Source organism: Babylonia areolata, chromosome 14 (genome assembly GCF_041734735.1).
Source record: "Babylonia areolata isolate BAREFJ2019XMU chromosome 14, ASM4173473v1, whole genome shotgun sequence".
NCBI lineage: Eukaryota > Metazoa > Mollusca > Gastropoda > Neogastropoda > Buccinidae > Babylonia > Babylonia areolata.
In genome coordinates, this window is record NC_134889.1 from 31,738,368 (window position 1) to 31,753,367 (window position 15,000).

The 15,000-nt window shown below is 44.8% G+C and overlaps 1 protein-coding gene across 1 annotated transcript in view; it reads right to left on the minus strand.

Moving 5' to 3' along the window:
* LOC143289986 (uncharacterized) overlaps positions 1 to 15,000 on the minus strand; it is a 61,041-nt gene that overhangs the window by 13,701 nt on the left and 32,340 nt on the right. Inside the window, 7 exon segments of the mRNA XM_076599280.1 lie at positions 1,115 to 1,299; positions 4,140 to 4,393; positions 5,577 to 6,031; positions 8,027 to 8,310; positions 11,118 to 11,284; positions 12,072 to 12,228; positions 13,786 to 13,909. Coding sequence (XP_076455395.1) covers positions 1,115 to 1,299; positions 4,140 to 4,393; positions 5,577 to 6,031; positions 8,027 to 8,310; positions 11,118 to 11,284; positions 12,072 to 12,228; positions 13,786 to 13,909 — 1,626 coding nt within the window.

Sequence of the window (15,000 nt, forward strand, 5' to 3'; positions counted from 1 at the left end):
TCCCCCTACTTCCACTCGATTTTTTTCCTTCCCTCGTCTAATATCACTTACAGTGAAAAGACGTTAAACTAAAGAACGAACACACACACACACACAGCCAAACATACACAGACCTTGAGGCTAGACTGGCCAGAGTGCAGTCACCCCCATAGCTGATTACAACTTTGTTTAACAATTAACATGTCAAACTTGTCAACATATACAAATAGCAAGCTTACGAAACGTTGTTGAACAAAAACAACACTTCCAAATTTTCTAAACTCGACTTAATTTCACCTGTAGCATTTTTTCTTCCATTTAGTTAATTGCAGACACTGAAAACAGATTTGAGAGCGACACAGTTTTATGGCAATATGTTTTGTTGTTTTTTTACAAAATCCAGTATACTTTGGACATTCCATAATGAAATAAAATGTGTCTCCTGTGACTGACGCATTCTATATTCTAGTCAGTTGTGTCCAGCAATGACCATCAGAACTGCTGCCTTGGCTTGACATGGGCAAGACCATTGATCATACAACTCTCACTTTGCTGTTGGCCCAGCTGTAAGCTTATGTCAATCTGTGGTATAAGCTGAGCATTGGCATGACAGGCCTATACTGATGTGCTACACTCACTGTAAATCCACTATTCATGCGGTGTGCCATTCTCCCTCCCTAGAAAGGCAGTACAACGGGCGCCATAGCCGAGTGGTTAAAGCGTTGGACTTTCGATCTGAGGGTCCCGGGTTCGAATCACGGTGACGACGCCTGGTGGGTAAAGGGTGGAGATTTTTACAGTCTCCCAGGTCAACACATGTGCAGACCTACCAGTGCCTGAACCCCCTTCGTGTGTATACGCAAGCATAAGATCAAATACGCACGTTAAAGATCCTGTAATCCATGTCAGCGTTCGGTGGGTTATGGAAACAAGAACATACCCAGCATGCACACCCCCGAAAGCGGAGTATGGCTGCCTACATGGCGGGGTAAAAATGGTCATACACGTAAAAAAAGCCCACTCGCGTATATACGAGTGAACGTGGGAGTTGAACCCCACGAACGCAGAAGAAGAAGAAAGGCAGTACAAACAAACAAGTCTGTGTGAAATTTTGCACAAGGCGTCACACCATTACCTGGCCGATAGCAAAGCGCTCTCCCCATCACGGCTGCGATCCCGGCCCCGATCCCTCGCAGGCCGAGTGTGGAATAAGTCCGTTGTCGGCGCCCCACGACTCTGGGGTCGCTGGCCATGTGGGGTCAAAGGGGCAGGGGCTGGCGGTGACCTTGACCTTCGCTGCTGACTTCGGTTCAGAAGCACCTGATGGAGAGACGAGTCTCAGTTTCAGTTTTTTTAAGGAGGTGTGTGATGTCGTTAAGAGCAGACCAGCACAAACGGCAGAAAATTCTACGCGCATCTGTGCATTAAGAAGCACTCCCTGACTCATCTCGTTATACACATTCCGGCGGTACCGCAAGGCCCCGCCCCCTATCGCCTGGCCCGGTTGAGCATCATGATGCGGAGATGCGCCGTACCGTAGTTACTAAAAAAAAAAAGCAGAGATGGTGCATAATAATAATAATAATAATAATACTAGATCTAGCCTATGGCTTTATTTGGCCTATGACTGCATTGTCTTTCTGTGTTTCAAGTTACGTCTTACACCTCTGCAATTCGTTTCGACAAGCAGAGAAAAAAAATGACGTCCAATAATGACACGATTTGATGACGTAATCTCACTAGATTATCAACACTTATACTCTTTTAGTTTCTAAATGGTCTGGGGAGAACTCATTGAATGATCAGGGAAGGGAAAAAGTTAATCTACATTATGTTTGCTGCTTTTATTGATCAACAAATTCTTAGATGGAGGATAATTAACATTATCATTGTGAATTAATTACCAAGTTAGTGATGCATCCCGCTTATCATCAGATTCTGCGAATTTTCTGCCGTTAGTGCTGGTCTGCTCTTAACGACGTCACAGAGGTGTCTCTGAGCGTTCGGACAAATCCATATACGCTACACTACATCTGCTGAGCGGTTTGCCCGATCTAAAGCATAACCAAGGCCTTGGGTGCATGCATTCGTATTTCTGTACCTATCAAAGTACCAGGTCTTGAGTGCATTCATACATATCTCTGTACCTATCAAAGTACCAGGTGTTGAGTGCATTCAAACATATCTCTGTACCTATCCAAGTACCAGGTCTTGAGTGCATTCAAACATATTTCTGTACCTATCAAAGTACCAGGTCTTGAGTGCAATCATACATATCTCTGTACATATCAAAGTACCAGGTCTTGAGTGCATTCATACATATCTCTATACCTATCAAAGTACCAGGTCTTGAGTGCATTCATACATATCTCTATACCTATCAAAGTACCAGGTCTTGAGTGCATTCATACATATCTCTATACCTATCAAAGTACCAGGTCTTGAGTGCATTCATACATATTTCTGTAACTATTGAAGTACCAGATCTTGAGTGCATTCAAACATATCTCTGTACCTATCAAAGTACCAGGTCTTGAGTGCATTCAAACATATCTCTGTACCTCTCAAAGTTCCAGGTCTTGAGTGCGTTCAAACATATCTCTGTACCTCTCAAAGTACCAGGTGTTGAGTGCATTCAAACATATTTCTGTACCTCTCAAAGTACCAGGTCTTGAGTGCATTCAAACATATCTCTGTACCTATCCAAGTACCAGGTGTTGAGTGCATTCAAACATATCTCTGTACCTCTCAAAGTACCAGGTGTTGAGTGCATTCAAACATATCTCTGTACCTCTCAAAGTACCAGGTGTTGAGTGCATTCATACATATCTCTGTACCTATCAAAGTACCAGGTGCTGAGTGCATTCAAACATATCTCTGTACCTCTCAAAGTACCAGGTGTTGAGTGCATTCAAACATATCTCTGTACCTCTCAAAGTACCAGGTCTTGAATGCATTCATACATATCTCTGTACCTCTCAAAGTACCAGGTGTTGAGTGCATTCATACATATCTCTGTACCTCTCAAAGTACCAGGTCTTGAATGCATTCATACATATCTCTGTACCTATCCAAGTACCAGGTCTTGAACGCATTCATACATATCTCTGTACCTATCAAAGTACCAGGTCTTGAGTGCATTCAAACATATCTCTGTACCTATCAAAGTACCAGGTCTTGAGTGCATTCATACATATCTCTGTACCTATCAAAGTACCAGGTCTTGAGTGCATTCATACATATCTCTGTACCTATCAAAGTACCAGGTCTTGAGTGCATGAAATCCATTAAATCACAAGCACGTACACACAAAGTAACGCCTGCCTGTGCTCAGCCACACAGTCCTACACAAAATGTCTGTGCCCAGGCACTCACCTACCGTACAGTTCAGGTGGTGCTGGGAGGAGGGGGGAGGTTAAATATAATACAACATAATAAAGTACAATACAATACAATAAGATACAATACGATGCGATACAATGCAATGCAATGCAATACAATACAAGGACGAGAGCTGGTTTCGAACCCAGACCCTCACAGACTCTCTGTATCAGTAGATGAGCGACTTCACCATTCTGCCCGTTTCCTTCCTAATACAACATGATACAGTGCAATACAATACAATACAATGCAATGCAATGCAAAGCAGTACAATACAGTACAGTACAGTGCAGTACAGTACAATACAATACAGAACAGTACAAAACAATACAGTACAGTATAGTACAGTACAACACAATACAATTCGGTACAGTATAGAACAATACAAGTCAATACAATACAGTATAGTATAGAACAGTACAATACAATACAGTACAGTATAGAACAATACAATACAACACAACACAACACAATACAATACAACACACCACAACACAACACAATATAATACAACACTCCACAACACAACACAATATAATACAACACTCCACAACACAACACAATATAATACAACACTCCACAACACAACACAATACAACACAATACAATACAACACAATACAACACAATATAATACAACACAACACAACACAATACAACACAACACAACACAACACAACACAACACAACACAATACAACATAACACAACACAATAAAACACAACACAACACAACACAATACCACACAACACAACACAACACAGTCCAGATCCCACTCACCTGTTCCTCAACAGGTCTGGCTGCCCTCCTTCCCCACCCCTCCCCCTCCTCCTCCTCTCGCTCCGAGCGATACGGAGTGGGGGGTCGCTGCGGGGAGGGGGGCTGGTGGGGGGTTGGGGGGCGGTAGGGCATGCGGGGGGAGGCCGGGGGGCCCTGGGCAGAGAGCGGCCGCCTCTGGACACTGTTGCTGTTGTTGTTGCTGTTGTCTCCCCTGGGATTCATGTGGTGAGAGGTCGTCGGGGTGTCCGACATTTCTGAAAAGGTCAAGGGCACTTTCCGTGATCCTTTCTATTCATGGCAATTGTTGACCCTTTTTGTCCAGCACTTTCCATGACATAATATTCACAACAATCGCACACACACACACACACAGATGGATTAGAAATTAAAGCGCAACCAGCTAAACATACAGCTGTACATTTTTTCTCTTCTTTTTTTTTTTTTTTTTTTTTTTTTTTTTTTACTTTGATAATGTAAATCTCATTTTTCATTCTCTGTGCTCTTTTAATTTCGTTTTTCTTTCCTTCTTTTTAACGTACCTTTGCTTACATATAAGCATGAACACACCTTGTATCATAACCATGGGCTTGCCTACACACATGCACCCACCACATGTTACCTCTACCACCTTTGCCCTTGGAGTGATGGCCTAGAGGTAACATGTTCGCCTAGGAAGCAAGAGAATCTGAGCGTGCTGGTTCGAATCACGATATCACCGATATTTTCTCCCCCTCCACTAGACCTTGAATGGTGGTCTGGACGCTAGTCATTCGGATGACACAATAAACTGAGGTCCTGTGTTCTGCATGCACTTAGCGCACGTAAAAGAACCCACAGCAACAAAAGGGTTGTTCCTGGCAAAATTCTGTGGAAAAATCCACTTCGATAGGAAAAACAAATGAAACTACACGCAGGAAAATATACACAAAAAAAATGGGTGGCACTGTAGTGTAGCAACGCACTCTCTATCTGGGGAGAGCAGCCCAAATTTCACACAGAGAAATCTGTTGTGATAAAAAAGAGAAATACAAATGCAAATACAAAGCAGCACACATGTTAACTCACTCAGTACGGCCAGTCCTCTCTTCTCCTCTACACGGACCCCTCGGATGTCCAGTGGGTGTCTGAATGACCCAACCTTTAGCTTCCGTCATCAGAATTGTGGTATTCTTTGTCAACATTCACCTCTTCAGTATAAGAGCCTTCCGCTTGCAATATTTTGATGATGGTAATTGGGCTGAAACGCTGTTAACGTCGTCTCTTTCGCCGTTCGTATGGAGAGAATTAATACTTGAAGTGCAATGTTGTGAGCACAGTATAAGCTTTAAGCTTGTCAATGCTCCTTTGTCTTTGTTTGCATTGTAATTGTGTGTACTGTTGAACAATTAAAGATTATTCAAACCAAAAGCAGCACACAGCAACAATGACAACACTCACCGCCATCGCTGACGTCCTCCAGGGTTTCATCCTCGCGCATTGACCTTGACCTCATCAACTGCGCGGACCGCAGCGACTGCGACTGTGTCCCCAAGGACTGCGACTGCGTGGTGGAACCCCCCACCTCCTCCTCCTTCCTCCTCCGGCCTGCGGCCGCCCTCTTGATGGAGGTGGTGTCAGTCTGGCTGGTCGATGCCTTGGACCCCATTCCTCGCAGACCCGAGGCTTGCGTGTCACTGAGAGTGGATTCGTCAAGCTCCGCATCGTAGCTGCGGTCCATGCTGCGGTCAATGCCCACTAGGGCCGGCACCACGGGTGGCGGTGGCCTGGCAGGCCGCAGGCGTTGGGGTTCGGTCCCCTGAGGTGGCCCTCTTCTTCTGCTGCTGTTGTCTTGTCGCTGGCTGCCGATGGTGGAGGTGGAGTCGGAGCTGTTCAGGCGTGGGCGGTTCTGATGTCTGTCGACAGGTGAGGGGGGAGGCATTGAGGGAGGAATGATTGTGTTGTTTACTGTATGTGCGTGTTCAGGTGTGGGCGGTTCTGATGTCTGTCGACAGGTGAGGAGGGAGGTATTGAGGGAGGAATGATTGCATTATTTACTGTGTGTGCGTGTTCAGGTGTGGGCGGTTCTGATGTCTGCCGACAGGTGAGGGGGGCGAGGGGGGGGGGGGGGAGGGGCGTTGAGAGAGTAATGATTGTGTTGTTTACTCTCTGTGTGTGTTCAGGTGTGGGCAGTTGTGGTGTCTGTCGACAGGTGAAGGGGAGGTGAGTTGAGGGAGGAATGTGTTGTTTACTGTGTGCGTGTGTTTACTGTGTGTTCAGGCATGGGCGGTTCTGGTGTCTGTCAAACAGGTGAGTGGGGAACGCGGGGGGATGGGGGGGGGGGGGAGTTGAGGGAGGAATGATTGTGTTGTCTACTGTGCGTGTGTTTGTTTAGGCTGGGGAGCAGTTCCAAAGTTTTTGAACATGGAAAGGTGAGGGAGAAATAAAAGTGTTTCCTGGAAATAGCCATACTTGGTCCAAGGGAAGCAACCAGACGTGACGGATAAATCAGTACCTGGGGTACAAATTGTCAGGAGGTAAAAAAGCTAACAAGCTGAATGTAAACACAAGATCTTTCTGTGTTGTTGCTGTTGCTGCTTTCCCCATTTCCCCAGCCCCATCATGCTCAATCCCAACACATCCCTTCCTCTTACCACCTCTACCTTTCCACCACGCCAGTTCCCCCCCCCCCCCCCCCCCCCCAACACAACCCTCACCCTCCAATCCCCCTCGCCCCCTCACACTCACAAACATACACGCACATATACATATACACACACCTGTCTTGATTCCGCAATTTGAGTGGCGTAAACAGCAAGCGAAGATCAGTAAACAGAGTGGATCACAACTCTCTCTCACACACACATACACACACACACACACACACAAACGCACTCACTCACTCACACACACACACACACACCTCTTCCAAATCCCACCCCACACTTCCGAACCCTTTCCCCCCACACATACACACTCCCCCCACACCCAAACCCGACCCCCCCAAGCCCCCAAACCCCCACACCCCTCTCCTTACCTATCCCAAAGCCTGGCAAGCGATGGTGACAGGCAGGCGAGTGGGGAGGGAACACAGTGGCTACAACACCACCACCACCCCTGCCCCCTTTCCAAAACTCCCCCCCCCCCCCCAACCACACACCCACCCACATACCACCCCTCTCCTACCTATCCCGAAACATGAGCAGTGTCTCTGGCATGTGATGATGCGCGCGCACACACACACACACACACACACACACACACACACACACACACACACACACACTTTCTTCCCCCGCCTCTGCCCCACCCCACCCCACACCCCCACTCCTTTACACACACCACCCGTACTAATCCAGAAGCCTGAGCAGCATCTCTGGCGGGGGATGACACTGCATCATAGTGGCCACAACACACGCACACACACGACCCCACCCCTCAACACTCCCCTACCCACACACACACACACACACACACACACACACACACACACACACACACACTCCCCACTCAGTCCACACACACACACACACACACACCCATACCTATCACGAAGCCTGAGCAGTGTCTCTTGCAAAGCGATGGTGACAAGCAACAGAGTGGGCAGATCTTGCACACGCACACACACACACACACACACACACATCTACAACCCCAACCTACCCCTACACCCTCCTAACCCACCACTCAGCTCCCCCCCAACCCCCCACCCCCACCCCCTCCGCCACACACATACACACACACCTGCCTCAATCCCTGAGCGGCACCTCTGGCAAGTGATGATGCCGCAACACAGTGGGCCACAACCCCCCACCCTCCCAACACCCAACCCCCACCTTCCACCACCCACACACACACAACCCCACCCCTCAACACTCCCCCACCCACACACACACCCCCCACCCCCCTACCTATCCCGTAGCCTGAGCGGCGTCTCTGGCAGGCGATGGGGGCGTGCAGGGGAGCGGAGGGCCCCACCTCCTCCGTCCGAAGCACTGACCACCGAGCCCATGAAGCCACTGTCCAGGTCGTTGTCTCCCCTTTGGTGGGTCAACTGCTTCAGAGTGCCGGGCCCTGGCAGGCGGGACAGCGCCTCGTCGCGCGGGGCACCACCGCGGTGACGATCACGGCCCATCTCCTGGTCCGAGATGCCGCTGTCCGGCAGGCTGGAGTAGCTGCCTCCCCTCTCTGGCATCTGTGGTTTGTGGTGATGATGACGATGACGATGGTGATGGTGATGATGGTGGTGATGATGATGATGGTGATAATGGTGATGGTGATGATGATGATGATAATAACAAGAAGAAAAGTAATAATAATAATAATATAAAAAATAGTAGTGATGATGATCATGATGATGATGATGATGATGATGACGATGATGATGATGATGATGGCGATAATGTGATGATAATAACAAGAACAGTAATAATAACAACAACAACGATAGCGATAACAACAATAGTAACAGTGATGATGATGATGATGATAGTAAGAAGAAGAATACTTCTACAATTACAACTACAACTACTATTAATAATAATGGTGTTGATGATGATAGTGATGATGATGATGATGATGATATAAAGGAGCAGAATAAGAGGAAGAAGAAGGACGAGGAGGAGGAGGAAGAAGAAGAGCAACAACAATGATGATAATGATGATGATGATGAGAAACAAGAACAACAACAACAATGTTGATGATGATGATGAGAAACAAGAACAACAACAACAATGATGATAATGATGATGATGATGAGAAACAAGAACAACAACAACAATGTTGATGATGATGATGATGATGAGAAACAAGAACAACAACAACAATGATGATAATGATGATGATGATGAGAAACAAGAACAACAACAACAATGTTGATGATGATGATGATGATGAGAAACAAGAACAACAACAACAATGATGATGATGATGATGATGATGAGAAACAAGAACAACAACAACAACGATGATGATGATGATGATGATGAGAAACAAGAACAACAACAACAATGATGATGATGATGAGAAACAACAACAACAATGATGATGATGATGATGATGAGAAACAACAACAACAACGATGATGATGATGATGATGATGAGAAACAACAACAACAACAACAATGATGATGATGATGAGAAACAAGAACAACAACAACGATGATGATGATGATGATGAGAAACAAGAACAACAACATCAATGACGATGATGATGAGCAACAAGAACAACAATGATGATGATGATGAGCAACAAGAACGACAACAATGATGATGAGGAGGAGGAGGAGGAGGATTCTCTCTTCTCTCTTACTATAATAATTCTCTCATAGAGCTTCCTCTCCTGTTCACAAGCACATTTTTTTGTTTGTGATGATGATGATGATGATGATAAGAAGAACAACAACAACAACAACAACAACCCTTCCTTCCCTCCCATCCATCCGCCCCCCACCCTCTTCTTCCCCCCTCTCTTCCAGCCTTGCTCACTCCACTACCCTCAGAAAATAAACTCCATTCAGTTTTCCCAGTTCTGCCCCCCCCCTGCCCCCCCACCACTGCCCCCGCCCCTGCCCCCGCCCCCCCCCAAAACCCGTCAACCAGGACACTGACAAAGGCTGACATTGAGCATCGGGTTATGCTGCTAGTGAGGCATCTGCCTAGCCGATGTGCGGTGTAGAGCACACAGGTTCGTCTGAATGCAGTGACGCCTCCTTGAGAAACTGAAACTGACACTGACATCTATCTGCCTAGCCTGGTGAGACATCTATCTGCCTAGTATCTGCCTAGCCTGGTGAGACATCTATCTGCCTAGTATCTGCCTAGCCTGGTGAGACATCTATCTGTCTAGTATCTGCCTAGCCTGGTGAGACATCTATCTGCCTAGTATCTGCCTAGCCTGGTGAGACATCTATCTGCCTAGTATCTGCCTAGCCTGGTGAGACATCTATCTGCCTAGTATCTGCCTAGCCTGGTGAGACATCTATCTGCCTAGTATCTGCCTAGCCTAGTGAGACATCTATCTGCCTAGTATCTGCCTAGCCTGGTGAGACATCTATCTGCCTAATATCTGCCTAGCCTGGTGAGACATCTATCTGCCTAGTATCTGCCTAGCCTGGTGAGACATCTATCTGTCTAGTATCTGCCTAGCCTGGTGAGACATCTATCTGCCTAGCCTGGTGAGACATCTATCTGCCTAGTATCTGCCTAGCCTGGTGAGACATCTATCTGCCTAGCCTGGTGAGACATCTATCTGCCTAGCTGATGTGCAGTGTAGCGCACACAGGTTTGTCTGAATGCAGTGACGTCTCCTTGAGAAACTGAAACTGACACCGACACCGACATTTTTTGAGGAAGTGTCTGGGTTTGTTCCAACATACCTTTTATTCACCTGTGTGCTAGCTGAATCGGTAAGCATAAACAGCATTGACTTGGAAGTTGTAGTTACCTTGTGTGTGAAGAGAGTTATCACTCTTCATTGTTTGGTGTTCTCAAGGCCTGACTAAGCGCGTTGGGTTACGCTGCTGGTCAGGCATCTGCTTGGCAGATGTGGTGTAGCGTATATGGATTTGTCCTAACGCAGTGATGCCTCCTTGAGCTCCTGAAACTGAAACTGAAACTGGTGTTCATTTCCTCTTCTTGCCTCACTGTTCTTTTATATTTTGAGTCAATAAATCATCGAGGCAACCGTGTGTTTGTTCTGTATTGCCCACATATTCTGTGTAGCATATTCAGGATTAAAAGGCTATGCCAGTCTTGAATAAAAGCTGATTCACATTTGCACGTTTCTTCTGTCAGTGCTTCTACGTGCACATGTCAACTGAATGGTACAAGTCCAAAGTTTCCGTTTTTTTTTTTTTAGATAAGTGTCTGGATTTGTTCCAACGTACCTTTTATTCACCTGTGTGCTAGCTGAACTGGTTGCATAAGCAGCGTTGACTTGAGTGTTGTGTAACCTTGCGTGTGAAGAGAGTTACCACTCTTTACAACTTGTTGACACTGACCTTGCTGAGTTTGGGGTCACGGAAGTCGTGCTGGTGGTGACGAGGGCGGGCGAGGCGGGGGTCATAGGCCTCTCTGTCCCCCCGAGGGGCAGCCGCGCCATCCTGGCTCCCGGGGGAGAGGGATCGATCCCCATCCTGTGGTGATGGGCTGGTGCTTGACCGTAACGCTGAAGGATGGAAGAAGAAGAAAAAAAAAGGAAAAAAAAAAGGTGTTGGAACTGCCATGGTGAAGTGAAACCCTGATAAATGAATTGATAAATCAATCTGATCAATTATTACTGTAATCATAACTGATCGTTATTATTAAGATTATCATCATTATTATCATAGCTGCCATGGTGAAGTTAAACCCTAATTAATCAATCTATCTCGGTGTTATTATTATCATTATTACTACGATTATGATTATGATGATGCTTTTTATTATTATTATTACATGATTATGCTTATTATGACTATTACTATTATTATTATTACTACTATTATTATTATTACTATTAATATCATTATATGTTGTTATTATTACTAAGATCTTTATTATTATGTTTATTATCATTAGTTTTTTTGGGGGGTTTTATTATTATTATTATTAACATTATCATTATCATTATTATTATTATTATTATGGTATGTTATTTGTCTATCAGTATCAATTTCATTTTATAAGAATAATAAGGAGGGGAGGATGATGAAGAAGAAGAAGCAGGAAGAGAAGGAGGAGGTGGAGGAGGAGGAAGAGGAAGAAGAAGAAGAAGAGGAAGAAGCAGGAAGAGAAGGAGGTGGTGGAGGAGGAGGAAGAGGAAGAAGAAGAAGAAGAAGCAGAAAGAGAAGGAGGAGGTGGAGGAGGAGGAGGAAGAAGAAGGAGAAGGAGAAGAAGCAGGAAGAGGAGGAGGTGGTGGAGGAGGAGGAAGAGGAGGAAGAGGAAGAAGAAATGCAGTAACAGACAACTCCAACCTGCAGTCGGCGATGTCAGACTGGTGCGACTGCCGCTCAGGCTGTTCGGCGTGCGTCGAAAGCTGCTGTCTGGGTTCAGGTTCGAGTCTCTGCCGCCAGGATGTCGGGACAGGTAAGGACTGATGGAGTGGTCTCCCACCATTGGAAGTCCTCGCGCCTGGACAGCATAAACCAATCAATCAATCGATCAATCAATATAATCAATCAATCAATCAACCAATCAACCAGTCAATCGATCAAACACACTTTATCAATCCACATGGAAATAAATTTGTGCTATCACCCAGCTCATTGTAAACACGAACGTAAAATGATCGTGATTATACTTGTACATACTCAATAAATCTATTTTCTGGTCCAAAGGAATAAGAAGAAAAAATTGTTAAATGTACAAAACTATTAAACATAGTTAACAAGAAGGAAGAACAATAAACATGGCAACAGTGGAGTGATGGCCTAGAGGTAACACGTCCGCCTAGGAAGCGAGAGAATCTAAGCACACTGGTTTGAATCACAGCTCAGCCGCCGATATTTTCTCCCCCTCCACTAGACTTTGAGTGGTGGTCAGGAAACTAGTCATTCAAATGAGACGATAAACCAAGGTCCCCTGTGCAACATGCACGTAGCGCACGTAAAAGAACCCACGGCAACAAAAGGGTTGTTCCTGGCAAAATTCTGTAGAAAAATCCACTTCAATAGGAAAAACAAAGAAATCTGCACTCCGGAAAAAATGCCAAAAAATGGGTGACGCTCTCATCGTAGCAACGCGCTGTCCCTGGGGAGAGCAGCCCGAATTTCACACAGAGAAATATGTTGTGACAAAAAGAGAAACACAATACAATTAAGCCATAATTTTCTGTTCTTTCAGTTCTTCATCTCTCTCAAAAGACCTGACTGTGATTGCACAGAGGGAGCCATTGGAATAATTTAATTAAGTGACTGTGTGACATGCCAGTGTTTTTTCTTTTGTACAATCTTTATCCTTGACAATGAAAGTATCTAATTTTCCTTGGTTGTGTTTTATTTCTTTAACTCTTGTACCTCCACAGGCGACCTTAGTGCTGAAACCCTTTAATGTTTTATGTGTGTGTGTATATATATATATATATATATATATATATATATATACTTTTTTGTTGATAAGTGTATATATATATATATATATACATGTGTGTGGATGAGCATAGTTTTGTGGAAAAGAGTGTAAATATTCTTGCCTTCTTAAGAAATTGTAATAGCACTTAGAGCTCTCCAGGGGAATAAGCGTCTTAAAAGGCACTTTATTATTATTATTATTATTATTACTATTACTATTATTACTATTACTATTATTATTATTATTATTATTATTATTATTATTAAAAGGACAGTTTTTCACATTGTAACAAAGCTTGACAGCTGCAGCCAGTTTCCTCACCAACAGAACAATGACTAACCTTCACTCACTGACCCAGTTCGAAGTGAACACGGCCACTGTGTTGTTTTGACATGAATCAAAGCCTGCGACTGAGAGCATCATATCTAAAAATATTGGGCGCTGGGGACTGTTTCTCAAAGAGAAACGTGGTGGTGAAAGAGTTAAAGAGCACCTAAGATGGTGTTTGATTCAAAGCATATGACCGACAGAATGTGTGACATGCAGACAGGCACAATTGTGAAGTTAATGCTACTACTGCTGCTGCTGTAAGCCTTCCACTCAGTTAGGGTTGTCTACCTTGGGGCTGGAAGGGGGAGCACCCCGCTGTCCAGGCACGGCTCCGCCTACCGCCCCGTGTTCTGCCCCGCCCCCTGGAGGCAGTGGTGATCGTCGCTGGTCACGGTGCTGAAGTCTGTCCCATCTGGAAAGACACGGACAGTGCTGTGATGTGAAATAACATCTGGAAAGACACGGACAATGCTGTGATGTGAAATAACATCTGGAAAGACACGGACAGTGCTGTGATGTGAAATAACATCTGGAAAGATACGGACAGTGCTGTGACATGAAATAACATCTGGAAAGATACGGACAATGCTGTGATGTGAAATAACATCTGGAAAGATACGGACAATGCTGTGATGTGAAATAACATCTGGAAAGATACAGACAGTGCTGTGATGTGAAACAAAATCTGGAAAGATATGGACAATGCTGTGATGTGAAATAACATCTGGAAAGATATGGACAGTGCTGTGATGTGAAATAACATCTGGAAAGACACGGACAGTGCTGTGATGTGAAATAACGTCTGGAAAGATACAGACAGTGCTGGGACGTAAAATAACATCTGGAAAGATATGCACAGTGCTGTGATGTGAAATAACATCTGGAAAGATATGAACAGTGCTGTGACGTGAAATAACATCTGGAAAGATACAGACAAAGCTGTGACATGAAATAACATCTGGAAAGATAAGGACAGTGCTGTAACGTGAAATAACATCTGGAAAGATAAGGGCAATGCTGTGACATGAAATAACATCTGGAAAGATAAAGACAGTGCTGTGACATGAAATAACGTCTGGAAAGATGTGGACAATGTTGTGATGTGAAATAACATCTGGAAAGATACAGACAATGCTGTGATGTGAAATAACATCTGGAAAGATACAGACAATGCTGTGATGTGAAATAACATCTGGAAAGACACGAACAATGCTGTGATGTGAAATAACGTCTGGAAAGATACAGACAGTGCTGTGACGTGAAATAACATCTGGAAAGACACGGACAGTGCTGTGATGTGAAATAACGTCTGGAAAGATACAGACAGTGCTGTGACGTGAAATAACATCTGGAAAGATATGCACAGTGCTGTGATGTGAAATAACATCTGGAAAGATATGGACAGTGCTGTGACGTGAAATAACATCTGGAAAGATACGGACAATACTGTGACATGAAATAACATCTGGAAAGATATGGACAATGCTGTGACATGAAATAACA